The 27,125-nt window shown below is 41.9% G+C and overlaps 2 protein-coding genes across 5 annotated transcripts in view; one reads left to right on the forward strand and one right to left on the reverse strand.

Annotated features, from left to right (window-relative positions):
- The window catches only part of tpst1 (tyrosylprotein sulfotransferase 1), a 42,831-nt gene extending 32,810 nt beyond the window's left edge, over positions 1–10,021 (forward strand). The window contains exons 4-6 of one of the 2 annotated variants that reach the window (XM_046388429.1): positions 7,531–7,581; positions 8,212–8,278; positions 9,534–10,021. In XM_046388429.1, coding sequence (XP_046244385.1) covers positions 7,531–7,581; positions 8,212–8,247 — 87 coding nt within the window. In that variant the 3' untranslated portion in view covers positions 8,248–8,278; positions 9,534–10,021. The remainder of the gene's footprint in view (positions 1–7,530; positions 7,582–8,211; positions 8,279–9,533) is intronic. The other variant, XM_046388430.1, reaches the window with a different exon arrangement.
- Positions 10,022–11,286: 1,265 nt separating this feature from the next.
- Positions 11,287–27,125, reverse strand: part of sgsm2 (small G protein signaling modulator 2) — a 77,110-nt gene continuing 61,271 nt past the window's right edge. For 2 of the 3 annotated variants that reach the window (XM_046388343.1, XM_046388341.1), the window contains 12 exons: positions 23,410–23,584; positions 23,087–23,151; positions 22,116–22,261; positions 20,258–20,386; positions 19,977–20,159; positions 18,634–19,020; positions 18,407–18,531; positions 17,629–17,711; positions 16,981–17,090; positions 16,768–16,864; positions 15,937–16,104; positions 11,287–14,681 (listed from right to left, as the gene is read on the reverse strand). In XM_046388343.1, the coding sequence (XP_046244299.1) occupies positions 14,593–14,681; positions 15,937–16,104; positions 16,768–16,864; positions 16,981–17,090; positions 17,629–17,711; positions 18,407–18,531; positions 18,634–19,020; positions 19,977–20,159; positions 20,258–20,386; positions 22,116–22,261; positions 23,087–23,151; positions 23,410–23,584 (1,757 nt within the window). In that variant the 3' untranslated portion in view covers positions 11,287–14,592. The remainder of the gene's footprint in view (positions 14,682–15,936; positions 16,105–16,767; positions 16,865–16,980; positions 17,091–17,628; positions 17,712–18,406; positions 18,532–18,633; positions 19,021–19,976; positions 20,160–20,257; positions 20,387–22,115; positions 22,262–23,086; positions 23,152–23,409; positions 23,585–27,125) is intronic. The other variant, XR_006843323.1, reaches the window with a different exon arrangement.

Raw genomic sequence — 27,125 nt, forward strand, 5'->3', positions numbered from 1 at the left:
AAATACTGCTTGCAGTCATTACAGACAGCTGTGGTTGATTAATTGTGTTAAAGTCAGCTGCTGCTTAAAGCACAGTGTCTCATTGTAAGATGGGTACAAAGAAAAACATTTGTGAAAAACATTTTTTGTAAAGCGACATCTCCATACACCATTTTTCTGTCTGATATGTCATTGTGCCGGTCAGATAGCAGATCCTTTCACTGGTCCATCTGTGTTATCATTACATTGTGCATGTTAGTGCTTTTCAAACGTGCCTGTCATCCTGTTGACGTACTTTGGATGCAGTAAATATCTGCGTCTCTGCCTCTGCCTCTGCCTCTGCTTCTTCAAATAGGTAACACTCTTTACAGAATAGGCTTATGGGTTTTGATGACAAAATGTGCTTGATGAAGCTCATTTGCTCAGATTTATGCTGTGTACATCTGCAGGTTATTAGTGTGATTCCCCTGCATCGAACCCAGCTGCAGGGCTTGTGTTGTTTGCTTTGCCACCCCCTCCCTCCCTCTGTCCCTCCTGGCCTGGAGTTCCTGCATACAGAGGAGGATCTCCAACCAGCCTGTGGTCAGTTCTCTCATACATGTTAGAATGCATGAGGACGACATCCTCAGAATTTGTTTCTGGTTTTGACTCTGCACTATCTGCATTTTGTGTTTGGTTTGATTGAACCTAATGGGGTCGTTTACCTCAAGGCCAGGGACCCCACCACAGTACTGCTTGAATTGTGTCTGTAGCGCCAAGTAATGATAACTCTGATGAATCAAAAGTTGTCTTTCTCCATTTTTTAAAAAAAATATTTGTTGGGTCAGACAATCCAGTTTTTTTCCTCAAGAGCTAACAGCATCACTTAAGATTGAGATTATTATTTAGGGATAGGATTCCTCTCTGAATATCACATATCTGATGGTATTAAACTTAAGGCCACCCTCAAATTCTGTGCTACGTTGTGGAAGACATCTGGCAACCAGCCCTGAACCAAACCTTATGATGAAGCCACATATGGAAATGCTCTCTCTGCTCTTTTTTTTTCACCCATCCCCATCCAAATATTTACCCTCTGTCTCTTCTGCTTTTCTGATTTCACCACAGCATATGTAGCCTGGATGTGCTCAGCAGAGAACTAGTTTGGAACACATTGTTTGTTTGTATTGTGGAGACAATTCAAACAAACAATGTTTGTGGAGCATTATTGGATGATTAAGAAAGCTTGACCTGTTGAGAGCACCCTTATCTCTATGGTACTTTGTACTGTGAGTAAAAACCCATCTTAAAGGTAATCCTTGTAAGCAGAGTCTGCCCTATGAACAAAGCAGTTAACACAGCCCATGCATATCTGTCCTGGAACATCTGTGTTTCTGTTGATTTAACCCTGAAAGCTTCCAGGGATTCATTTGTGGACATACAGACAGGAGGCCTGGACCTTGTCCACAAAAGTTTGCCAATGAAGCCTATTGATAAATATCTGTAGTCAAAGAAGAGAGTTCCTGTACCTGACCTGGAAGCATTGGGTTTCAGGTTAGGCCATTTTGTTGTACAAAGATATGATAAATAGCAATGATTTTTCTGACCAGTATTAAATTACAATTAAATTGTACATTTTTGATATTAATGTTTGTGGACTAGTTACACAAGATATTATCATCACATACCATGTTTACATTATTAGAATCAGATAAAATATTGCTGTTGCATGTTATGGTCCTTCTAAGGTTATTTCAGGCTGCCATTTATTTTAATAATGACAAGCTTCTATCAAGATTTTTATAGTTTGGCCAAGCCACAACATTAATTGCACTACAGCTGAATCTGTTTGTCTGCAACAGTTTTTAGTATTACCAGTCATGAAATTAAAAATAATAAATCTTTCAGTCCAAGTTATAGACTAGAGCTGGGTGTGGTTTGGGTATTTGTTTTTATAAGTCATTAACCACCAGATTGCAAGCTAACAGGGACTTATTAATGACATGATTTAAGTCTTAGCTTGAGTTCAAGTCTCAAATTTATCAGTACCAGTCCAGTTCAGCAGGGTTGGGTCTTAAAGATGCAGGTTTTTGTCCTCAGTTGTAGAACTATCACAGAATTAGAGGTAAGAAGATGATAAAGAACAAAAAGCATGTACTTTCATATGAACCCAAGCATCCTGTGTAAGTTGCATTGAGATACACGTTGATGATAACACCTAGACCTCTGCACTTCACTGCTTCACCTCTGACTGCTGGTCAGTAGATGTTGTTTCAGCTTGCTGTAAATGAGGCTCGTCGGGCCTGGCTCCTGAAGCCACAATCAATAGCTTTTAAATGGCTTTGAAGTTGCGCTGATCCCTGGTGAGAAATAGATATTGGGATCAATAAGTTCTCAGTTTTTCCACAGTAACAATAATAAGATGAGTTCCTCATCCAGCGTGTTGTGCTTTGGCTCTGTGGCTGAACCTTTTCCTTCAAACCGATGTGAGGACAGTTAATGATGTGCAGGCTAATCATATAATATTGATCCAGGACCATCATCAGTGCTCGGCCATCATTGCACTCATTGGCTCTTAGACCTCAGCAGAGACTTGCACTCTTGAAACCATCAGCTGGACAAGCACGGAAAGAAGAAAGTGGCTAGGAGATTTATTAATGAGGACCTCACATGAAGTGTTCGTTGATCGATGTCTCTTACTCCTTTACCTCAGAGTTGAATTGAGTTTGTGTTTGCCAGATCTACTCACATTTCTTTTTTCATTCATATTACTCACGTGAGACTGGAGTTAAATAGTTCTTCTGTCTTTACACAGGGGAGGCCTTAGTATGCTTAAAACAAAGTACCCTTTTGAGGTCATTTTGTATCTCATGACACCATCAGAAACTTGGTGGAACCAGGGGATTTGCGTATGACATTTTGTAACTTGAAAGGTTGCCTTGTAATACAATATATTTGTAATATATATTGTGTTGAGATCGCAAAGACACGAAAGACACAGATTTATTGGAGAGAGTTTAAGGAAGCAGTGGGGTCGCACGGCACATTTTCTAAATACTTACTCTTTAAGCATGAAAAGAACAAATAGTGGGGAGCTGTGTACTGTTGGCTGCCTTTAAGTGGTCAATAGCTCCTGTATTGTCAGTCCAGTTACAATTTTCAGTTACAGCTAGGTAGACTGTTCGCAGCACTAACGACCAGATCTTATATCTCAAGACAGGCTTCACCTTGTGGAAAAGTTGAGAGCAATTCCAATCATGCTTGTTGGATTTGTCTTAAACCCAGTTTGGAGTTAACAGATTTTTCAGAAACATTGTGATTGCTCTTCTAGGTGTTGTTTGTTTCTGACATGCTACTTGGTAGTGTGAAAGCAAGTTCCAAGAACAAGAACAAGCTTATGAATCTGACTTGACATTCAGTATTGTGTGGGTGTCCGTACCTTTAAGCTACAGACACCTTTATGTGAAAAAATATGTGATTCGAGATGTGATAATCAAGACCTGACTTAAAAAAATTTAACCACTTTGATCGTGTGTGTGTGTGTGTGTGTGTGTGTGTGTGTGTGTGTGTTGAGTGGATTTAGGGCCCCTGGTAACAACGTGCCAAAAAGATATTAGATATTTTTTCCATGCCTGTGCAAACAGTAGAGCATGCATACACACCCATCTGCTGAAGAGTCTTAGCGTGCAGTTTGAATAGAGGCATTTTGTTTGAAGTAACAATATCTCTGGAAAGTTTCCTCCCAGAGAGGGTGGAAGTAGCTGAAACATTCTCCCCTGCTGATCGAGGCTTGACACTGGCAGCCTTTTGAATGCACTGGGCTGTTACCGCGTTTAACCCTCGTGAGACCGGGCTTAGTCACAGGGATCTCTAGCCATAATACTGGGGGTGAACCACTGCAAGGTTTAGCTTGCACCACCACACTGGGACTGACCTGCTGCTTGTACCAGCAGGCGCCTTGGCTGACCCAGCCGTGCTGGTCCCTCCCCTTGTGGGCACTGCCTGGCTCTGCTGAGGCATGCTGTGGTAGGTTGTGTGAGTGTTTGTTCTACGCCTCAGTGGTTAGAGTTAGGGGCTGGAATATTTCTGTGTGGCTCTATGGTCTAAACACGTTGCAGGTTTTGTTGCAGGTTTTCTGAAAAGCTGTGATGCAGCCTGTTAAACCATACAGTTGGAACAGAAATGCTGACTTCCTGTAGTTGTAATTGTTTAGAGGAAAGAGTGTAATGAACGTCAGAGGACAGTTTTCTGTCTTTAACAGGACAGATGACAGGAAGGCAGTAAAGTATCATTTCTGTCCGTCAGCTGATTGGGGACTGAGCCCTGTACTGGCAGCCAGAGGTCCCTTGTTTAATCTGACTCAATAGAACAGACTGCAAACCTTATGAATATTCCTCCTTTCATGAGCATTTTAACAGGTCCTTCAGAGACCTTGAGGACAAGAGCAGGCTGGCCTCATGTTACTGCAGTGATCCCATCGTGCAGACATGGAGTCTGGCCTTTCCCAGAGGCAGCCCTTCATCTCTGCCTGTCTTCTTTCTGAAGGACAGATTGATCTGTAGCGTGCAAAGCAGACAGCTTGGCCTCTCCTGTATATTTCCTAATCATGCACCGCTCGGATTTATTACTCTGAGCGTGTGACCCTCGTGCACAACCACAGGGCATTCTGCTCCACGTCTCCTTTGCATGCTCGCCCTTTTCTGTCTGAGCAGAAGGCTTGCACAGGCTCGGAGCAGTCTGGCCCTGAGCCTGTGTATGCCGAGGAAAGCTGCAAAATGGCACCCAGGAGGAAATCAGAAACATGCGCTCGCCTCTCTGTCTCTGGTGTTGGAAATAATTTGAGATTACATTCTGTTGCTGGCCCCATGTCGACTTCAGGCAAACACGCAAGCATGCATGAAGGCACGCAATGGGGATTAAGGAACGAGTTTTGTGTTTTGGAGAAGTTTTCATCACTGAAGCCCATGAGGGGCGCACAGGACTTTTGACCTTCTCTGCAGGTGGTCCAGCACGGGTTTAAATGGGAGAGGGGGGGTCAAATCATGATTACAGTAATACAACACTGTCTGTTGTCTCTGTGATAGAAACCCACTGTCCATAAAAAAGATGAATATTAAACATTCCGAGCTGGATTGTGCAGCAGTTTGAGATTAAAATGATAGTACACAAAAGTTGTGTAATTCTGTTTCCAGTTGATCTTTGCCCTTGTGTTTTGTCTAAATCCTCGCTTTGTCTGCGGTTGGCTTTGATGTTGGGGATGATTTGGGTATATTTCAAGTTGATGACAAAGGCGGGAAGTCAAAACAACACGAGCTGCAGCAGTGCAAAAGCAATGAGAAACCACACAACCAAACACGACACAACACACAGCATGCAGAGCTGAAGCCGCTCTTCTACTGAATGTGTTTGTTTAGCCCTGAATGTCTTCCATTTGCATCTGCTTTGTAAATATCTGCAAATGCCAGGGTCCTTTGCTTCGTGCCAGATACAACTTGAACGATAGACATGTCATCAAGATAAGGGATGTGCTGAGGGACAAAAACATTCATGTTGGACATAAAGCATGGGAGGACTTATTTAACCTAATCTCACTTAATTATGGAAGTCCTTTTACCAATGTGATGAAAAAGAGCTCCTGTGAGTCATATGACTATAGTGACTATGATGCTATTTTATTTTCTTTTTTGCTGATGTTTGCATTTTATTTCTTTGTTCACTGCTCAAAAAGCAAAGCTATGAAATTTGGATATGGGGATTGTGATACAGATGAATATCCCACTTTACCACTTCACATTCTCTAAAGTAGTTATTTCACTGTTGACACGCTCACCATGCAAAAACATACTTGGACAATCAACATGCGTGTTAGATATATGCTCAACTGTTAGTTATTATAACATAGATTTTATTTACATTTGAAATTTGGCTTCAGTAGAAGAATAATTGAATGATTAAAACTTTGCCTTTGGCTTTTTTTTTTTTTTTTTAAAGTAATCAAAGAAAGGTCCCACCCTCTACACACCCTTTGGATGGAGTGTGTCTCTCCATGCAGCCTCCTGCACACTAGAGCTTGGCAGGCCTAATTAAAGTTTCCAAGCTGTGATTGGACAGTCTCGACTTTTGGTGTGTGTGTGTGGGTGGGGTAGTTAAATGAAGGGTCAAATAAGTCCACCACTGCCAAAACATAATAATTCAACATATAGGAAAAGACCACAGATGGTTTACACATTACCACACTGCATATAATACTATTATGAAAGATAAACTAATGATTGCAAACAAATAAATAAAATCGTCATTCTGATGGGATGGGACATTCAGTCAGAATGTGACGGGGCAGATTTTGCAGGAGGTTGGTTCTCTGTCTCGTCACTGCCCCCTGGTTTATCCGTCCAATTCCTCTGGTATTCCATCAACACACTGTTGTTACTCGTAGCCCAAGTTTCCCTCCACGTTCTTCTGGCTGACACAACGACCTTCTGCTCCGGCGTTGTTTTCATTCAGCATGACTGCTTCATGCTGACTTCCTGTGTAGAAATAAAACACATGTTAGTAATAATCCTGAAGTATCCAGAAATACTTCATGGATATGCTGACTGTGTGGCTGAAGCCAGCAAGAAAAGGAGAGTTTCTTTTCCAGGAAACACAAATCCGATACACACACACACACACGCTCTCACACACGCCCTGCGCTGTGTCTCTTTTCGCCTCTCAGCCCGGTCCCATGTCAGCCCCACAGGAGGAAGCTATATGAAACTGGGAGGAGAGCATGAAATTCCTGGCGTGTGTCCAGCTCTCCGCCTCCACCTTCCATGCCGCGATGCAGTGTCAGATACATGCTGAGATGGATTTCATCTGTCAGACTGTGTCAGCTCAGCATCCATTTTAAGCAGTGATAACCGTGCTGTTGCATATGAACTGTAGAACGATGCTGTGATCTGTGTTATTAAGGGATTCAATAACGCTTTTGATTAGGTAACGCACATTAACCATTAACTAGTTGCTTTTTAGCATGCATATTTGCACCATTTTGACTCTTTATTAGTCATTATAAAGCACTTATTAATGCCTTATTCTGCATGACTCCATTCCACACCTGCGAGGGCATTAACGAAGAGTTGAGGTCCCTCAGCATCCTCCTCATTTTGACTTATTGATATTAAGGAGGGAAGTTGAGTTAGGGTCTTAATGTGCTTTGCTCACTATGGACCTTATCGAAGTGGTAGAAGAATATGTAACTCGGTACATGTGAAGGTCTTGTTCATAACTAATTCACTTGTTAATACAACTCAAACTACCAGTGAATTAGTTATGAGCAAGACCTCACTTTAGAATGAGATCGTAATTCATGTACAACAACTTCCTTATTTACTATCAGTAAGCAGTAATTAGGAAGGTACTGAGGGAAAACTCAGTAGTAATGGCCTAGTAGTTGTAGAATACTGTCATAAAGTGAGTTTCATGAAAGTGAACTAATGATCCAGTAACTCTTCATCATGGTGATCCAGCTGATGAATTCATGAAGAGTCGATGAGTTTGTGGAGCTCTAAACCTGGTCCTTTGTTTTTCCAGGTCTTTAAAGGTGAATTTCAGCTACCAGATTTCCTAAAAGAACAGTCACAGGTACAGTAACATTTCTGCCTGTCGTTGAGCTATTTCTTCTCATTTCCAAATTCAGCCTTTTATCGTTGGTGTCTGATTTGAGTTCAACCATCTGCAGCTCAGTGGAAGATCTTGTTACAGATTTCCCTCTGCTCACAGTTACTCATCTCTTGTTTTTGGCTTGAATTTCAAATCATATAATGCAGCCTTTTGTTGTTTTCTGGTCTGCTCAGTTTGATGCTTCTCTTCATGTTTTTGGTCTTCAGTGGTTATTTTGTTTGTTAGTATCTTTGTGTTGTCTTGCTTTCTCTTGGTTTAAGAGCCTGGTGTTGGCTAAAGAGCACTCCTGCCCTCCTCTGGTTGTTTCACAAAACTACATCTAGTTTCTACATGTTTTAGAAATACAGTTCAGAGGAGCGTGTCTGCTTTTGATTTGCTAATAATGCCTTCTGATCAACACAATCAGCCTCCTCGTTCATTGACCAAGAGGGAAAGAAAACTGATCTGTTAGAGTAAGTGGGGCAGCTGACTGTGGCCATCTTCTTGGTGGTTCAGAGTTTCTTGCTTCGCCACAGACAGCTGTCTGTCACCCTGTGAGCACATACTGTAACTGCTGCCTGTCTGTTTTCCACCCTGTGTTTCCCCATACAGATTCAGAAGTCTGCAGAGAGACCCAACCCCAGTTAGGAGGAGAGGGGCTGCTATCCCCGCGACACAGGTACAAACTGGACACGACAAATCAATACAGGATTTTTACAGTGTGGGTGTGCACATACTGAGATTGACTGACAGGAAAAATTGCACCTAAATGACACTTTATGATTTTTATTCATATAAGTAAACAGGGGAGTTCGTGTAAATATAACGGAACTCATTATCCCTCGACTTTTCATTTCCTGGTTTGTCTTTTTCTTGTGTGTCGTTCAAGTAAAGTTAAATATTGAGATGTCACATGCATTGTGATTGGGGCATGGTTACACCGGGCTGATTATCCAGTGTTGACCATTTTATACTGAGCGGCACATTGTGAAAATGTGTGAAACTCAACATGGCAGTGTTCTCTGGTGGACAAGCTGTCATGGAGGCACTCTTTTTACATGATCTCAGACATAACGGGAGTAATTTCTTGTTGCTTCCCTGTCACACACTGACATGCCTGCTGACTGATCAGTCAGGTTCTGATAAGGGTAACACATGAGTCTGGCAAGCCCAGCCATTGTTCAAATAATCCCTGTGACATCCTAGCTTAGTGAAGGGATGTAGTATACATGTACACTTTTTGTGAATTTTTCTCTATTTTCTCTTCAGAAGAAAAGATATTACAATGTAAAAATGTGCTAACTTTAGAAGATTGTTTTGTCTGTTTTCTGACCAGCAGTCAGAAAGCCAGAGATCCGATTATTGGGATATAAAAGAGAAAAGAAAGAAATACTCACTTTTATTATTGATTGTCAGATTTGTTGATGATAAAAATAGAAGTTCAACATTTTGGGAAATATTTCTATTCCTTACTGGTCAACACTTAGATGAGAAGATCCTTAACATTTTCACGGCCAGATGCTAAATATTTAGCTGGAGCCAGTCGTGATATATGAGAACTTTTTGGTCTTTGGGCTGCTAGCAGCAACTGTTTTATACTTAGATATAATGTGCCAATTAGTGAACTTTTGGTATCTTTGGACAGAGCCAAGCTCGCCGTTTTCCCCTTCCAGTCTTGCTAACTGAAGTTCTAGCTTCATATTTAGCATACAGAGTGGCTTAGAACTTCCCATTGAACTCTCAGCAAGAAAGTTAATAAAGATATTTCCCAAAATGTCAGACTTTTCCCTTTTCAGAGTTTGAACTCTTGTGGACATGAACAGTTCCAATAATGTTTTCAGCTCATAGGAAAATATCCTGAAGGTCATCAAATAAAATGAATGAATGTTATGTCAGAGCCACAGCTCTAACCAGCTCTGCTCTGATTGGAACAGGACTCGGGGCAGCAGAACAGAAAATCATCATCCCCCCCCCCATCTCACCATCTGTGTTGGGCCTTGGCACCTTTCAGTGGTCACATGACCACAGCAGAACAGTCTTCTCAGCAGAGTTAGCCCCTGCTCCTATGGGCTGCTGCCACTCCTTGTCTACAGAGAGCTCTTGGCCTTCAGTGTTGTACTGTATAAAAGAAATGACACTTCACATCCACAGAATGTCTGCTGATTGTTATTTTTCGTGTCACATCACGCTCATTGATTTTTAGAAACTATTTCTGGCTATTTAGAAAACAACTCTGTGATTCTGTTGTAAGAAACTACAGTGAACTGAAATCACAAGTATTTATGAATGGAAAATTAGCTTTTGGAAGATGCAATACCTATTTTAATGTTACGTTTTTTTTTTCATGCCTTTGTATTGTGCAATGTCATGGGTACTGATCAGTTTGAAGTATCTACCGTGATAAACAGTGCTTTTTTTACAACCTGTTGTCACTCTGTTTCTTCTCTCTTTAAAGAATACTAATGCCACCATTCAACCCAGTTTAACCAACTAAACATTGAAATGAAACTCAAATTGTCAAATGAAATTGTCCAAAGGTCAAATGAAAAGGTCTTAAGTCCAAAACAACTAATCTCTGCAGCTAATATCTCCAAAAATCCTGCAATTTCATGTGTACTAGATGTCTATTTCAATTTTGAGTTGGTCTGTTCCTTAAAGGCTTTGTTTTTTTTTTTGTTTTTTTTAAGGCCCACAGTGTGAAGCATATGATTGGCTGTTTGATTTCCCATATGCCCATGAGCTGAACAATGACCTCTAGTCACTGACAAAACAAACCTGAACTACCAGTCCTCTTCTGGAACTTGAATGTTGCATGTAAATGCCAACACACATCAGACGTGTCTGATACTGCCTTATACAATTTATACAGACTGTCAGCCTAAAAACTGTAATCAGATGAATTAGTATTTTGTACTGAGAAGATAGACATTCGGTGTCTTGTTTGGCGCTTGGATTCCAGGAATATTGTGCCTTTGTGGCAGATTTCCTGACAGAAAGTGCAACTTGCTGCTTGTATCACAACATTAATTTAAATTATTTGGATTTTAAATCTGCATTCATTCATTTTGTTTGACCACTTGGGGGCAATGCAACACTTCTGTCACGTATAAAGTTTATGTAGCGAACTAGTAAGCGAAGAGTTGTTTATTCATATATTTGGCAGAGACAGAGGCAACGTTAGCATTCACGAGCAATTTCTGTAAGTCCAATATTCACGCCTGAGGGGTGTGCGGGTTGGGGTGTTGCAGGCAGAGGACACTGGGCTCTTGGAGCCTTAGCTGAAAACTGCTGTTCACAACAAATATAAAACCAAAACCTATTCACATCCCTGAGAACGGGGCTGCGCAAGACGTGGACCACGGGCCAAAGTTTGCCAGCCGTATAGTTCAATTTTGCCCTCCATTTCTGGAGAAGAAAGAATTTAAAATCAATTTAAATGTTTATACTGATCATTTTTATGAGGTAAATACATAGGATGTCTAATTATTATTTTCTATTATATGACCATGGCAGGCCGAGTGAGTAACATTAGCAGGAATCAGTCTGTTAGGAAACCATTGTTTCCATTTGCATCTTAACAATACAATAAAAACTGGGTTTGCTTTGTGGCCCCCCAAGCGAAGAATTTTGGGCACCCTTGCTTCAAAAGAACAACTATGAAGAAAGAAGGAACCCCTTCTGTGTAAGGAAAGAGAGCAGCCCACTAATGAACAACTTCTTCTTTAATAATACATTACATTCAAGGCAAATGATACATCCTTACCAATACATATTCAGCAATGCAATCATTGGCTCTCTAAATAAATAGAAATTTCAAATCTTGAAGTCAGTGCACAACATTGAGAAAGAACACTTAACAGTCAACGTGTAACATAGTCTGCACACATTCTTCATTTCTGCACAGTATACACCTCTGACTAGTGCTGCTAAAACCAACATAAAAAATAGATCCCAAAATAAGTTAAATATATATGTTCTGACTGTCTTCATAGAAATATTGGGCTTTCGGTTTCTATTTACAGCAATATAGACTCTAACAGGTTTTCTCAAACGACAGAAATTGCACAGTAGTTAAAGAATCCAAGATCACCATTTTCAAAAATATTTTACACACATAGTAAACAGTCAGTCTTCAAGATGCAGTATGAAATTGCACATTGTCGTCATGCCACAGAGGGGGCTGTTTCAAGGCTTTGGTACACAATGTCCTGATTGGAAGAAAAAAAGCTCTGCTATGGGCCCTGGATTCCCCCGCCAACCCTCCGCCGTCACCACAGCATCAGGGTGGGGCAGGGGGAGAGGTCGTAGCGAGGTTTATCCACACCACCGCTCCTTTCCTCGGGTCAAACTAGCGAATCGGAGAGCTGGATGACTACAGTACACTTCAGGATTGGGGAAGACTCTTGGCACTTGAATCACAGGTGCAGGTCCGTGCTGGATGACCAATCATATGCAGCTGTGTTAGACATTTTAAGGAGGCGAGGAGATAAAGGGTCACACTGATGAGCAGGATTGGAAACAGTATCAAAAAATTTCCCCGATTCCCTTCAGATACAAACATGAATGTTCTCTGTGCTGTTACTGTGAAGTCAAAACCAACCTAATACTGATTCACTGAACACTACGGAGTTTGGCATGAAAAGCAGCTTCTTCTCAGCTATTTCTGGGACCACGCATCTGTTATTCACAGTCCAAACATGCTTTCATTTTCAGAGGCTGGACTTTCAACACTGGACATTTACAGCCACTTTTCCTGATGGTGCAATAAGAAGTTAAAGAGTCTTCATGGTGTCTCCACATTAGTGAGCATGTTTGACTCCAGTTCCAAAGGAAACATGGATCCATTTAAAAGACAAGGCTGTGTTTCTGTCAACAAATCGCATGTGCAATGGACAAGTAATGTGATTAAATCCCAAGCCTTATTCATCATTTTTCTCTGTGTCACAGAGTTTGTCCATGTCCAAAAACGAAAAGTATGAGAAATGTCCATTTGTTGTTAATAAGTCAGATTTTTAAAATCAGACAAGAAATCCCAGGAAAAGGGTAACTTTTAAATCAGGGGAAACCTTCAAGCTTAGTCCTGCTACTGTAAATGCAGTGATACGTACAACACCAAACCTGTGTTAATCCACCTATGAAATTAGTACCCTCAACAAATGCAATACTTTCGTCTTTTGTCAAAAAGTACAGTGTCCACCTGTCTCAGGAAATCACAGAGCTTTTCTTCAGAAATATAATAACTGCAGCGGACACAGTCTTAACGAATCAGGCCATCAGAAAGAACCAGTGGGCTTGAAGCTCGGTACCACAGACGGGGAGAGATGTCGGATGGTTGCTTTTGATCTTTTCATGGGATTTGTTGACAATAACGAAGATCTAAATAATGTCAGCCCTATCATCAAAGAAATACCCACCTTAAGATACTGGTAAATATATTCTATGTGTTACTTTCTTCACATTCTTCACAAAGTGTTTTTTCTCTTTTATTAATCTTTATCTTTCTCTCAACCTGTCATGTTTATTTCTCAGCAACCCCAATTCTATAATACTAAATGGCCAGGACTGTGGCCCCTGTGGGTTTTAAAAATACTGAGGTCAGTAGTCCAGATTCCCCTCCAGCGCATCTCCGACCATTTAAGAAATTTTTGATTGGCCATAAAAACGACTCTTCACAAAAACGAAGAGAGTAAAAAAAGTGTGTGTGTGTGTGTGTTGCTGGGGGGATTAATTTAATATTATTATGTTTAAAAGTTATAAATTCGGTGTTGGGTAACACCACATCCCGAGATAAGATAAGATAAGATAATCTAAAAAATATCAGAATCAGCCTTAAAACACTAACACATGTAATATGTGAGCAATTTTAATTCCTGCTCTAGATATTCAACTCCTCCAACTCCCAGAAACATGACCAGAGAAAGGACCGGAAAAGCTACGGTCCTGAACTAAAACCAAGGTCCTACTAATTAGTTTTCTCTTAAGCTAAAGAGGAAGAGCCTGTGTGCTTTTGTCTTCAGTGTTGTGCTCTACTATGTTTCTTCTGACTTGGACCACGGAGTAAACATGCTTTAACCACTGACTAACATGCTCAGGAAAGTTGGCTGCAGTTCACACACTCTTCTTCGGTTTCTCAACAGTTTAGCCTCTTGTGGTGCCTCTTGCCCCCCGCCGACTCTGGTGAGGCTTTCACTGGCACAATGAAGGGAACCATCGCGGAAAGTGCAACTAAGTACCTTGGGCTGTTACTGATAAAGGCAACATTTGTGTGATAATGAACTCTTGGACGAAAAGAAAAAACGTGGGGGGGGAGGGGTAAAAACACACATGCTTGTTGTAGAAAACACTCATGAAAAGGTAGTTGGCACAGTCCATTTGGTCACTAATGAAAACCTCTTCGTGGCTAAGTCTTCTGCTCCTCTGAAAATGTTGGATGTAAATCCTGCACTCCCACACTGTAGTTAATTATCCTCCACTGGAATTGCATGGAGGAACACATCTGTCAAACACTGGCATCGCTTCAGCCTTCCTGACCGGCATCCATTATGTTCTGGTTCAGAGTCAGGAAAACGGTGACACTCTAGAAAACTGGAGTACTGATAATGTTGTTTCAGTGTGTTTTTATATGTGTGTGTGTGTGTGTGTGTGTTTTCATGCACGCACACAAGCTCTGTAGGACTGGGGAGACTCAAGAATGCGTTCACAGTGTGATCAAACTCACAAGCATGCAGACAAATCCACATGTCTGAACAGACACCATTGGCATTCCATGTGAAGGTAAATGTAAACAGATTGAGGCTGGCCTCCAGAGCCAGGCTGCCTCAGCAGCGCTCCTGACCCGCTCCCAGGGCCTTCATCTGGGCGGGGAGGAGACCTGGACTCCCTGGACCTGCTCTGGGTAGGTGGAGGCCTGGAAACACTCTGTCTTGCTGAGGGCTGAGAGGAAGAGCTGAGTGTCCTGCAGGGTTGGACACTCGTCCTCCTCCTCTCCTATAGTCACTTGTTGTCCATCAGAGACTGGACTTTGTGCACCAGCTCACGTGCTATCTTCAAAATATGCTGGACATCGTGACGCTCAGCCATCTCTGTGGATCAGACCTGCGTTAGAGAAGCAACTACAGAAAAACACATGTACATACACACATGCATACAGCTGATACACCACCTCCTGGGGCACATGATGTGTCTTAGTGCAGTGTGGTGTGTAGACGCTGTAACTTTATATTCCTTTCAAGCCTGGCACCACCAATGCACTCTGTATTATGTGCTGCCTCTTTGAAATTAAGAGGATGGATGTCCAAAAATGTGCTGCAGTTTATCGACTCCGAATCAGAAATATTTCTAATGACCCTTTCTGTCCCTTCAGTGTGAGACGTGTTGACGATCTGTCATCTATCTGTGTGCTTTATCTAAAGTAAGAGCATTCAACCCAGAGCTGTCTTTTGATAGCATCAGTGTTAGCTTCCCCAACAGTTCCAGTTTGAGTAGCCTTATGAGTCAGAATATTTCAGTGTTGCCGCTCTTCCCCATCTTCATTGTCATTACCATACAGACAACAACAGCAATGCTGTTATTTTGGCAGTTATTTTAATTTAGGACAAGCCACCTGTGCCATCCTCACTTAGGATTCCTGACTTAGGACTTTAGCTATTACAAAATTGTCCCAACTGAAGAAGTTCCTATCCTAAGAAAAGATTTTTTCTTCTATCTTGCAGACAGGACAAGCAGTTAGGAATGTTATCTGTAATGCTGATGCCTTCAGTGGAGTTGTTCTGCTTTTTCCAGCAGAGACATGTAACCAGGACCACAACATTCCTTTCATGTGCAGATTTAGAGGAGGTCATCTTCTATCACATCCTGGCGTGAAATTCACATTATTCTGGTGTCAGCAGGGGGACCATCCAGATGATACAATATGCTGACACCAGGATTTGATTACATTCTCAGTGAAGTGGCCACATAACAACAACCCTTGTGGTCCTTCACTTGTCAGCTTTGAGAAGTGATCCTGACTGCTGCTTCACGTCCTCCTGCAGTGCTCTCCTAATGGATCCAAAGTGCTTGGGGCTCTGCTCAGTTGTGTAATTTCCTGCCTAGAGATCTCAGGCAAACTCAGTGTCCTTTTTTAGATCTCTTCTCAAAATTCACTTTTTTTTTTAACTGATAGTCTTGTTGTAATCATTTCAAATATTTTGTCTTGCTTATTAACTTATGTTTGGACTTGGAATTGGAATCCCTGTGCTTTCCTTAAAAATACAGAGACTAGAATTATGCTGAGCTACACAAAACACAGTTTCGTAAATGTGCATACACACTATAATGCATGTGAATGTGTCTTACCATTGAAGAACTTGATGATGTCAGTGAAGTCCATGTTATTGTCGATGATGATCTCACGGTAAACCGTGACCAGAGCCAAGGCCAGAAAAAGGACAAAATGTTGCGAGGAAATCCTGGGAGCCACCCATATCACCTCCCACACCGCAAACACATCCTCATACAGGAGCTCTGCGTACACACACACACACACAACACAACACATTGTGACTCTAAGTTCCCCTTCCCAACCAGCTTTGAAAAGCTATTTTTAAAAAGCTGAAACATGCGGTTCCTGCGGTCACAGATGAAGATGAGTCTTAGTCACTGGCATTGATCAACAACACTGTCAGTCACTGCTCCACATATATTACAGTGTGCAGTCTACATGTAAAGACTTCACTCTTTAAAGACATTCCTGTTTCTCCATAATAGCATCAGATGTGGTGCAGGTGGGAGAAAGATACATGTTGGTGAAATCTGCAACATGGCCAGCACTTCGTACAGTGTGTTCACTTTAAGGCATACGGACATCATGTTACCATGGTTTCACCTCTGTTGACCCAAGGCCGTGGAATGGTAGGATGTATGTACATTTATTGCACATATATCGCCGTTCAATCCCCTGTTGTTATACTTTTATTGTTATTTATGTTCTACTTTTCCACTTTATTTCTGTTACATTCTCTCTTCACGCCGTGCCTCAACTTCCCATCAGAAAACACCGCTAACTGTGAGCGTGATCAAGGTTCTGTTGGTCCCCGAGCGGTCCAAATGATTTAACACAGCTCTGATGCAGACAAATCAATGAGTTAGAGAACAGAGGTAAGTCAGACTAAAGGTAGTGCTGTTCACCTCTCTTGAAGTCCAGCAGGAACCAGCGGTAACAGAAGTAAAAATGAGTGTAATCTCCATTCTGCTGCATCAGTTCAAACAGCTCCGAGTCCAGGATCTGACATCAGACGGAGACAAGAGGGAGAGAATGTTAATGGGTTTTAGTAGAAGTGACACATAATCTATCTCATACACGCACACATACACACACACACACACACAGTTATCCATCACCTGGATCAGTGACCTCATGTTGGCAAAGTGTGTGTCCATGGCCCCACCATTAGGGAAGTTCTGACTCATCCTCTTCATTAGCTGAGTGAAACAGCTGTACGCCAGGCACTCTGGGACAGACACACACACACACACACACACACACAAAGGAAGAACATAGGGTCATGTAGCCAGGACAGAACAAGACACCGCTTGCTTTGCATCTCTCAAAACCACAAATCACATTAACAAATTCAAATATGTTTTTTTTTTCAGCATCAAATGACTTATCAAATGAATTATAAATGATTGTGATGAAATGATTGCTGTGGCAACCAGCAACTAATGTCATAGTCATAGTAATCTGAATTAGGAAAGAAATCTACCTCACCAGACTGTGTTAACAGAGCTGACCTACACACACAGAAGACTGTTCTCCTTATGTCTGATATTTCATAGTTGTACAGCCAAACTTCACATTCAAGCATAATGCCACACAGCCCTGTTATTACCTTTGCAATGCAACTTAAAAATGTATTTGTTATTTCTTTCATTAAAGGAGGCATATTAGCTGCCAAGCTGTAGTGACTACTGAGGCTACTTTTAATCTGTGCAACAGTAATTAGAGACAGGAGATCTGCAGTTGCATGATGGGTTCCTTCTTCTCACCATCATCCAGGATGACCATGAGCGGAGCAAGCAGGTCACACATGCCCTGAACATAGCCCATCTCTAAATGCTCCCACACATAGCTGCAGGCAAGGAGACAGACAAGAGGACACAAATCACGTTAAACTGATTGGATATCATGTACATGTTAACGCTTCAGTGGAAGAATGTGGTTTTCTAAATAGCAATCAGTCCTCTTACATCTGTGTTCAAATGACCCTAACTTCCTTTGTTTGATTATGGGAACGCAATTTATAGATTAGCTTGCAAAGGATCACTTCAAAAGCTCGACGCAGTTCATCATTCTGCTATTCATTTTTCTATTCATGTCTGTATATCTCTGGTCAGATGGCCTTATCTGCATGCTCATCCCAACATAGACTGTTTACGCTGTTTCTTGGAAACTCATCCCCTATTTAAGGTCCTTATTACAGACGATCTTGCTGGTCAAGTGCAACACACTGTCCCTAACTGGCTCCTGAATCCAACACCTCTTTGGTTTATCGTCGTCACACTCTGCTGCTGCTAATGATAAGTTTGTTTCCAAAAAACACTAAAACTGGATATATTTATTCCAGCCACTTCCTTTAAGGTCCTTTTTATTGTTTTGTCAAAATGCTACTTAATGATACTGTTTTAGTTTATCCCCTCCCCCTCCTTACCCCACTACAAGTGTCTTTTGGCACCTGCCAGGCTACCAAAATTGATCTTAATGACTTGCCTGGTACAATAAAGTGAAGATTTTGAATATAGCAGTAATAAAACTTCTTCCACATACCTGCACATGATGTTGCGTAGTTTCTCCAGGTTGGCTGTGGTGAAGTAATAATAGTTGCGGTCGCAGCGCTGCACATCTTTGTCTATTCTGTGGAGGTTTAGAGCAACTGTGTCCAACAGCTCGATCTGCACAAAGAAAACATTGTTGAGTCTTAGTCTTAGTCACCACTTGTTGCAGACTTGCTCAGTAAGATTCAATAAACAGACATATTCTCACACTGTACGCACCGTATATGAAGAGAGTGAAGGTGATATTCCCTCTGCAGCCACCCCATTGGTCACCAGTTTGTCCAGTTGACTGCACAGCCTGTCCTCACTCAGAGAGTTCTGACGCCCCCCAAGTACCCCGGGAGACCTGCCCTCCTCCCCGACCCCCCCTTCCTCCTCCGTACTCTGACCGTCGTCTATGCTGGACAGGATCTGGGAATGAGCAGAGGTCACTGAGTAGTTTCTGGAGGATGGCAGACCCGAGTCGGGGGAGTCGAACTCCACGAGAGGGCGCTCTTCTGGAGGGAGGGCTGCAGGGGGAACCAGTGTGGTCATGGTGGGGGTATTGTCTTCTCCACTGGGGGTCTCCTGGCTCCCTGTGTCCGGCTCGTCCACTGACATAAACACCTGAAGAAGATATGGCTTTATAAGTCACAGAGGAGGAATAGCAGTGACACAGTCTATGGGACCATAAGTCACATGGTTTAGGAGATCACATTTCAAATGAGGTTTTTTCTATCTGTCTTTTCTATCTATCCTATCATCTGTCTGCATGTTAACCTTTGTTACAGTACAGCCTTCCTTCATTAGTGATATGTGTTTATATGTCTGCATTTGTCAATATGATATGATTATTTTAGGCTTTTGGACTGGATCTTGTAGGTCATGTTAATTATTGCCACACTTCTGAATCCAAAAATAAACCTTGATGCCATCACTATAACATCAACAGGGTTATTTTGTCAAACCTGACTACATTATACAACAGTTTTCAGATGATGAGTAGAACTCAGTAGAACAACAATTTTAAGGTACAAAACGGAGGAAGTAGATATGATTGTGAAGTTGTAGACTACTCAAGTCCAGTACCAGTTCTTGGCTGGTGAGGGTTAGGGTTATGCTCGCATTCCTATTGCTGAAAGGACATGAAATGTAAGGCACAGTCAGTGTGTAACAAGGAAGTAAGTGAAGGGCAGATACAGTTTAATGTCATTGTTTCTCATCTACAATTGTCAATTTCATGCCCTGCGCCCACATTGTGTAAGTAGCAAAGGTATTCGCACCCATCTGTGCACCCATGGACATGTTATACTGCAGCCTGGTCTGGAGCATTGTTGGTGTATTGCTATCTGGAGGCAGCAGGGAGTAATTGTGTCATGGACCAACAAAAACCTATTGTCAATAGTGCAATGTTTGACTAACTACTATTCTAACTGTTTAATATTACATACACGGGGACATCAAACAGCCCAAATCCTTAGTTAAATATTGGTGCATTCGATGATACGCAGTCAAACGGAGGAAGAGTAGTCTTAATGGGACAGGGGATCGGGAGACGGCAGAGGCAGAGGGTTGATCTTCACCTCGTTGCTGAGTGTGGAGTCTCTGTGAACCAGTCGCAGGACGTGGCTGTCGATGCTGCTGCCTGAGGACAGCTTGGCAAAGATGGCTGACTGCATCTCCTTCTCTCTCTGCTTGACAATCACCTCACAGGCCTTCCACTCCCGCATCACCTGCTGGTAACGCTCGCTGATCTTGGCATCGATCTTCACAAGAAAAACAGGACCGTCACAAACTGTTTTTCGAATTAAGACTGTGTGTGTGTATTGTGTATATTGTGTGCACGTGTGCGTGTGTGCTGTACCTGGCTCATGTCCTTTTTGCCCATGCCGAACTTGTAGTGTCCCAGCAAGAAAGGCCAGACTTCCTTCCTGATGTCATGTTGCACTCCACCATAATAAACCAGCCTTAGCAGCTCCAGCTCTTTGTAGTTCTACACACACACACACACACACAGAAAGGTTAATAGGAATATAAACCGAAAGATGAAGAAGGATAGCAGGAAGAAGAAGGTGCTGAGCAGCGAGGGGAACGAGTAGAGGAAGTGCATCAATAATGGAAGCAGAGAAAGAGTGATTGCGATCCATAGAGAGGAAGACATAGATGAGTGCAGAAGATAAAGGACAGATATGAATAGACTGTAAATTAGCAATGATGACTTTGTTGGAGTTGATGAATGATTACAGTGGCTGCTTTAATAGCTACGATGGTATCATACTGCACTCTATAATGAGACTTCATTTCACTGAAACTCATTAAATTTTCATTACAGAGCGGCGAGGGGTGGAGACTGCAGGAGCAGTGCACCATCTCAGACTTACAGTTAATATCTAGGGAAGGAGGATACACTATAAACAAGGGGAGGACGGAATAATAGAAACACGTTTAACAAAGCGCTAATTGAAGCTTGATTATAAAGTTCTACGAAGTTTTCTATGAAGTTTAAACGCAATTAGAGGCGTGAATTGGGGTTTAAAGAGCTCTGGAAATCAATACTTTCATATTCATTTTCATAGCAACCACAGAGAAGAATAACGTGAAGCAATTCATTAGATGTGACTTTTTACAGCAAAGTCTGGCAGTAGTGAAATGTTAGGGATTGGGTATTTCCATTTTGTGCCATGTTTTATTTCTTTTACACTGCATTTCAAAGGGGAATGTTGTATTTTCACAGTTTTAGTTAGTGCCACATATGACCATCTGACATTACATTACTATGCATCATAAATTACTATTCATTAATCTGCCCAAAGCATTAGTGCGGCTGTGACACTGATCCAGCAATAATAATGATAATAATAGTACATGGAAATACACTGTAAGGTGTCATGTATATGTGTATGTTTATGATCCATTCTGCTGCTAATATGTCTGTTCTTCTACCTATGTAAGATTTACTGTACAGAGAATAGCACATTTCTACAAGAAAAGATAAATCTTTGAAATGATTAAAAAACAGGAATCACTAGGTAACTTTACTTCCTCTGTGCACTGGAAATGAGTAACAATCTTTTTTGGTCATTGCCATTTTTGTGTGCTTGGAAAGACATACACAAGACATGGTGACAAGACATCCAAAGGGTACAAAGCCACAAGGTCAGAGGTCATGGAACGCTGAGTCCTTAAGATGTTGCCACATTTGAAAGTAAGAAGAAGACACCCCACTCATGCTCACGCGCACAATTCAGCCACTCACTTAAGAGTATCTGGTCCTTAAATAGCAAATGATTCCTTCTTATCTATTTAAAATTTCATAACGTAATAATTGCACTATGATGTTATATGGTCCAATGCATCAAAAATCTACAGCAGGACTGAAGTCTTAGCTCCTCATAATTCTCTAAAGGAACATTCCTCACAGGTCAGCTTATCTCACTTCATAAAACATTACTGTAAATAAGACTTGCGCAGCACAAGATGACCACGATTTATCTGTGGGTCAATACCACTGACTCAATGATGACTTGGCAATCTGCTGTGATGTCTGGCTTGTAACTTCACTGGTGGAGGGATGTCAGACGGTGCAGGAAGAAGATTAAGACTCTTGTTGTGTTGATGTAATTCCCGCTGCTTGCTGGCAGAGGTTAATCACGCTCATGTATTTCATTTCTCTCTCAGCCTCGCTGTTAGCTACTGTGCAAACCTCTCTGCTCTGTACCCACCTTGCAGTCTTTCTGGTATTTGCTCCACACCTCTTTGCTGAGGCCCCCGGACGCCTCACAGGGTCTGTCTGGAGGGACGATGTTGTGGTTGACCAGAGCTGACAGGTGAGTCCGCACGGTGGACAGGTGTCGACAGTAGGCCAACCCTGATGGACAGGCGAGACACAGACAGATGTGCGTAACTGAGAACAAGCATTCGCGAAGTCGGGTCCGATATTTTCTCAAAGTGTCCAAAATGATGAACTTTGAGCTCCCTCTGTTCTCACTGTGATGTGATGAAACCATAACAGTAAACCTCCTCTAAGCTGGGATGTTGGGGGGAGAAATCCCAACAAAGGCATACCTCTGCTAAGACATTCAACAGATAAACAGAAGCGAGAGCAGTAGAATTAGAATGTGGACACGCAAAAATCAAATACAAATCATACAAATCAGTGATGGCTGATGTATGCATGGCTAAATGTATGGTTAAACTGTTGAAAATGTAACTGTGATAAATCACCTGAATTGTGCTGAACTGTGCTCTATTAGATATTTAAGAACTAAAGTTATTCTTTTTTTTATTTATTGTGTAGTGAGGTCAATAAACTGACTAACTTTTGGTAATACAATAAGCTCTTCAGATGCATTATTAAATAAATAAATGCATTATTACGGAGTCTTTAATATGCATTTGATACATTCAGAGGGATATTTCATTACAGTTTGCATACTTCCTAATTTATCCAGCAGCAGCAGCAGCACTGAACCTTACATTTTGTTTTAAATCACTTTAATTGATTGCAAAATGAGTTCAGGTTCACTCAAACACATTGGTGGGAAACACACACACACACACACACACAGGTGAGACACACACCTGTGTGTGTGTTTGTGTGTGTGCGTAAAACATTCAGAAAGCAGCTTGAAATGAATGTATGAATTCTGTGAAGAGATGTAGATAAGAGCAGCAGATAACACAATGTACTTACATCCATAAAAAGCTCTGGAGACAATCTGCCTCTTCATGTTCTGGCAGAGCATCTTAAGAGGGATACTGGTGGAAAGAAATCACAAACTATAACCTGCTTGATTTGTAAAGTCTTCATTTTGAAACGCATGCCTTTAATGAAGAAATCTCCACAGAATTCCATTTAAAAAGACCCAATTACTATGGTAAAAGATGGGCGATAATTACTGCAACATCGTGGTCACAATGACAACAAGAAGAGAGAAATTGCTTGATGGGAATCTCATGTTTTGATTCCTCCTGGAAGGATTCAGTGCATCGTGAAATCTCATTCTAAGGACATACGTGTGAATGTCCGCTGGGTCATGTATGCAGGTACAGCCGGCCGGGTAGTCGAATGACACGTTGCCACCGGCCGTGGAGCAGGACTGGCACAGTGACTCATGAGTGGTTACTTCGGCCTGTTGCCACGACGACGGGCTACTTCCAAAACCCTGCATCTCCATCATCTCCCCATGGTCTAAACCGGAGAGAGTGAAGGTGAGAAGACAGAGAGAGATCTCAGTGTGCTGCTCTTTTCATGTACTACGCTCTTTGTTATCTAAAAGTATGAGTGTCTTTAAATCCGCTTCAAACTGGCTATGTTCTGTGCCTTACATATTATGACAAAGGTACCTCAGCTCAACCATAAATACATCTTTCCATGTATTGTTCCTTGTTACTCATGACATCAAGAGATGAGTAGATGGATGAAAGATTTACACTCATGTTACATGTGAGAGCTGGAAAAACGAGCGCAGAGAGGAAACTAAAAGTGGAGGGGTGGGGGGGTTTAGGAAGCAGGACCGGTGCTGTGGGAGAGACAGGCAGAGAAGATACAGGAAAGCCATGCTGGATCAGTCCATTCAGAAGGGAGGCAGAGGAGACAGAAGAGCTCAGAGACGCTCCAGACAAACAGGAGAGAGGAAGAAGTAGAAGAGGACTAGAGGGCAAGTGAAGGACTGATAGAGGAGGAGGAGAAGGCCGGGACAAGGCTGATGCTCAGGCCATGCAGGATGCACCAAGCCAGAACAAGACAAGAGACATCAAAAGAAATCGTCTAAGAAACAACAAAAACAAATGGACTCCAGTAAAAGGGCACACAAAGGGGAGGAAAAATCATAAAAACTTCAACATTAAATAAATGCTCTTCACCTTAATTCTTCAGGTTGGAGCTGATGACCTGTCATAAATATGAAGCTGTGCTTTGGTTGTTCAATAACCCCCAAAAAATATTAAGAATGAAAAGAAAAAAACAAAACAAAACAAAACAAAACAAAAAAACAGAAAAAATGCTGGAGCGAGACCAACATGTGGCCTCCCCCCTCTTTATTTTAGGACTAGACGTGATCAACAGCTGTTTTGGGATCAGTAATGCAACCCTGCTCACACAAGGACTCCACGTCTCTACTACTGCGGAACCCCACAGGACCGTAATGAGAGGGGTGGAGGACGGGGGCGAGGGGAGGGGAGGGGGGGTGGCGGGGTTAGTGAAGAATTACAGTGAACAGCATCGCAGCAAACGACTGCACAAACAGAGGAGAAACAACTGAGGAAGTCTGAGAAGAAATAGAGAAACCAAAACAGAGGAGGAGACTGTGAGAAAGGGTTTTCCATCACAAATATGTAGAAACACACAGTCGTTCTTTAAAAAAAACAATGAAACAGGTGCATATTTCCCATGCAGAAACTGTCAAGCATGTTGCAAGTGAGAAATGAAAAGAAAAAAAAGGAAAGAGAATTAAGTCAAATTAAAGGAGTGCAAAAAAAGAAAAAAAAGCAAATTATTAAAGCAAGTCTTGGCCACAATGGTGCAAACCCAACAGTGCTGAGGCATGTTTCAAAAGCTATAACCTCTCATAACTGTAAGGCAGTCAGCACTGCCAGCCCAGACAAAGCAACCACGAAGGTCTTGACTTAGGCAAGGAGACCTGGGGAAGGTTGAATCTGTATGAAACCGGGTGACAGACTTGTCCAGTCACTGTGTTTGGCAGCAGTCTCCATAAAACTGGTCTGTTCATTTGACAGTGTGCGTTTCACAGGCTTGTGTAAGAATCCCTGCCAGGCAAGTGGATTAATGTGTGTCTTCGAGTGGTGGGAGGAAAGAGAAGCGACAGTGAGAAAGTGAAATTAAGCAGGAAGGGTTTAGTGGGAGTCTGTCAGCAATGGCTGTGGGGATTCACTAGATATTTGAAAATATCTGTGCCACCAAAGACAAGGTGGTATTATGCCTGATTCCAACGTCCAGGGACTCTTAACTCAGGTGTCATTTGTGTGACACCAAACCCTGTATGGCAAACTGAGCTGTCAGTAAAGCTGAAATTGTATTTTATTGTTGAGTAAATGCTATGGAATGGTTGGATGAGGCTGCAAATAGCTGAGGCTGTGTTTTATTTGGCTTTACAGATTCGGATTCATCTGGCTGCCTACTGACATGCTATTTGGCAAGCAAAAAGAGAGCAAGTCCAGGGAAATGAGCATGTCTTTCTCTCTTTTTGCTTGTGCTCTCATATTTCCTGACGTCCATGCCTTCACTGGCATGCAGGGGACTGTACTGACAGCTCACTGCTACACTTAATATTTGACATTAGAGTTTGATGAAACCTTAATACACAGAACAATCTGAGTCTTTGATAATGGTTGCTGTGCAAGTGACAGAGCTATAGAAGACACTGAGCGAAACATGTTGCTGTGAACTCTAAATCTTGCTTTACCCCTGAACAAAACAGTATGTAGCTACAAAGTAACATAGCAAGCAGGAATTCTGCATGTTTTCTGCAGAATGTGCTAAATATAACAACTTTAAACATCAATGGCATTAAAAAAAAATGTTGTTGTACATTAAGAAACAACAAAATATTGTCAAGGCTCCATCTTAAGGATTTCTTTTGGCCCTTCGGGCCACAGGAACTTCTTGGACACATTGGCAAATAGTTACCTAACACTGCAAACAAAGAGCAGCATCAGCATTCATTTGGTCTTGTGATTAAGGCAATTAGCTACAACAAGCTACAATCAAGACCATTTTCCACTATAAACTCTGTTGCTTCCTGTTCCTTCCAAATCATTTTCTTAGGACAGACAGAGAAAACAGCTGGTACCATGTTCCATCCATTTTCTACTCTGTGTAACACTTGCCACTTACACAAGAGTCACCCCACCTGTTTTTTGGCCCAAAGCATCTCCCATTGTGCTAGAAAAGAATCTAGCAGATTTCTGAAACTAAACCTGACAAGCTGGTGCAATGTGACAGGCAGTTGGAGGCGGTCAATCATTGCAGTGAATGTTGAACACTTTTGTACAGGGATACTACTGTCTCATATTTAACTGTTTATTAATGGATGTCCATTTTCAGTATGACTTATACACTGTATAGACAAAAGTATCCTGACGCTTTTATGGAGCTTTCAGGGGTTGGGCTGGGCAATCTTAATGCTTCAGCATGACAAGACATTTTGGACAATGCTATGCTTCCAACTTTGTGGCAACAGTTTGGTGAAGGTCCTTTTCTATTCCAGCATGACTGCAGTGCACAAAGCAAAGTCCATAAAGACATGGCTGGATGAGTTTGGTGTGGAAGAACTTGACTGGCCCACACAGAGTCCTGACCTCAACCCCATCCAACACCTTTGGGATAAACTGGAACGAAGATTGTGAGCCAAGATTTTTTGTCCAACCTGAGTGTTTGACTTCACAAATGCTCTTCTGCATGAATGGACAAAAATTCCCACAGATACCCTCCAAGATCTTGTAGAAAGCCTCCCCAGAAGAGTGGAAGCTGTTATAGCTCCAAAACTGCCAAGGATTTAGAATGCAATGTTGTTGGTGTATTGGTAAGGGGCCCCAATACCTTTGTCTATATAGTGTATACAACTAACAAGCCTGTCATCAAAAATTTTTCAGCAACTTTATTTTTCGGTTTTGTGTTGATCAACCTGAAATTCCCCATGTCCTTGTTAACACAGCCAACCCCAGCCTACTCCACACTGTTGGGCTTGGCCTCAGGCAGTACACACACAGGC

Source organism: Scatophagus argus, chromosome 5 (assembly GCF_020382885.2).
Source record: "Scatophagus argus isolate fScaArg1 chromosome 5, fScaArg1.pri, whole genome shotgun sequence".
Classification (NCBI taxonomy): domain Eukaryota; kingdom Metazoa; phylum Chordata; class Actinopteri; family Scatophagidae; genus Scatophagus; species Scatophagus argus.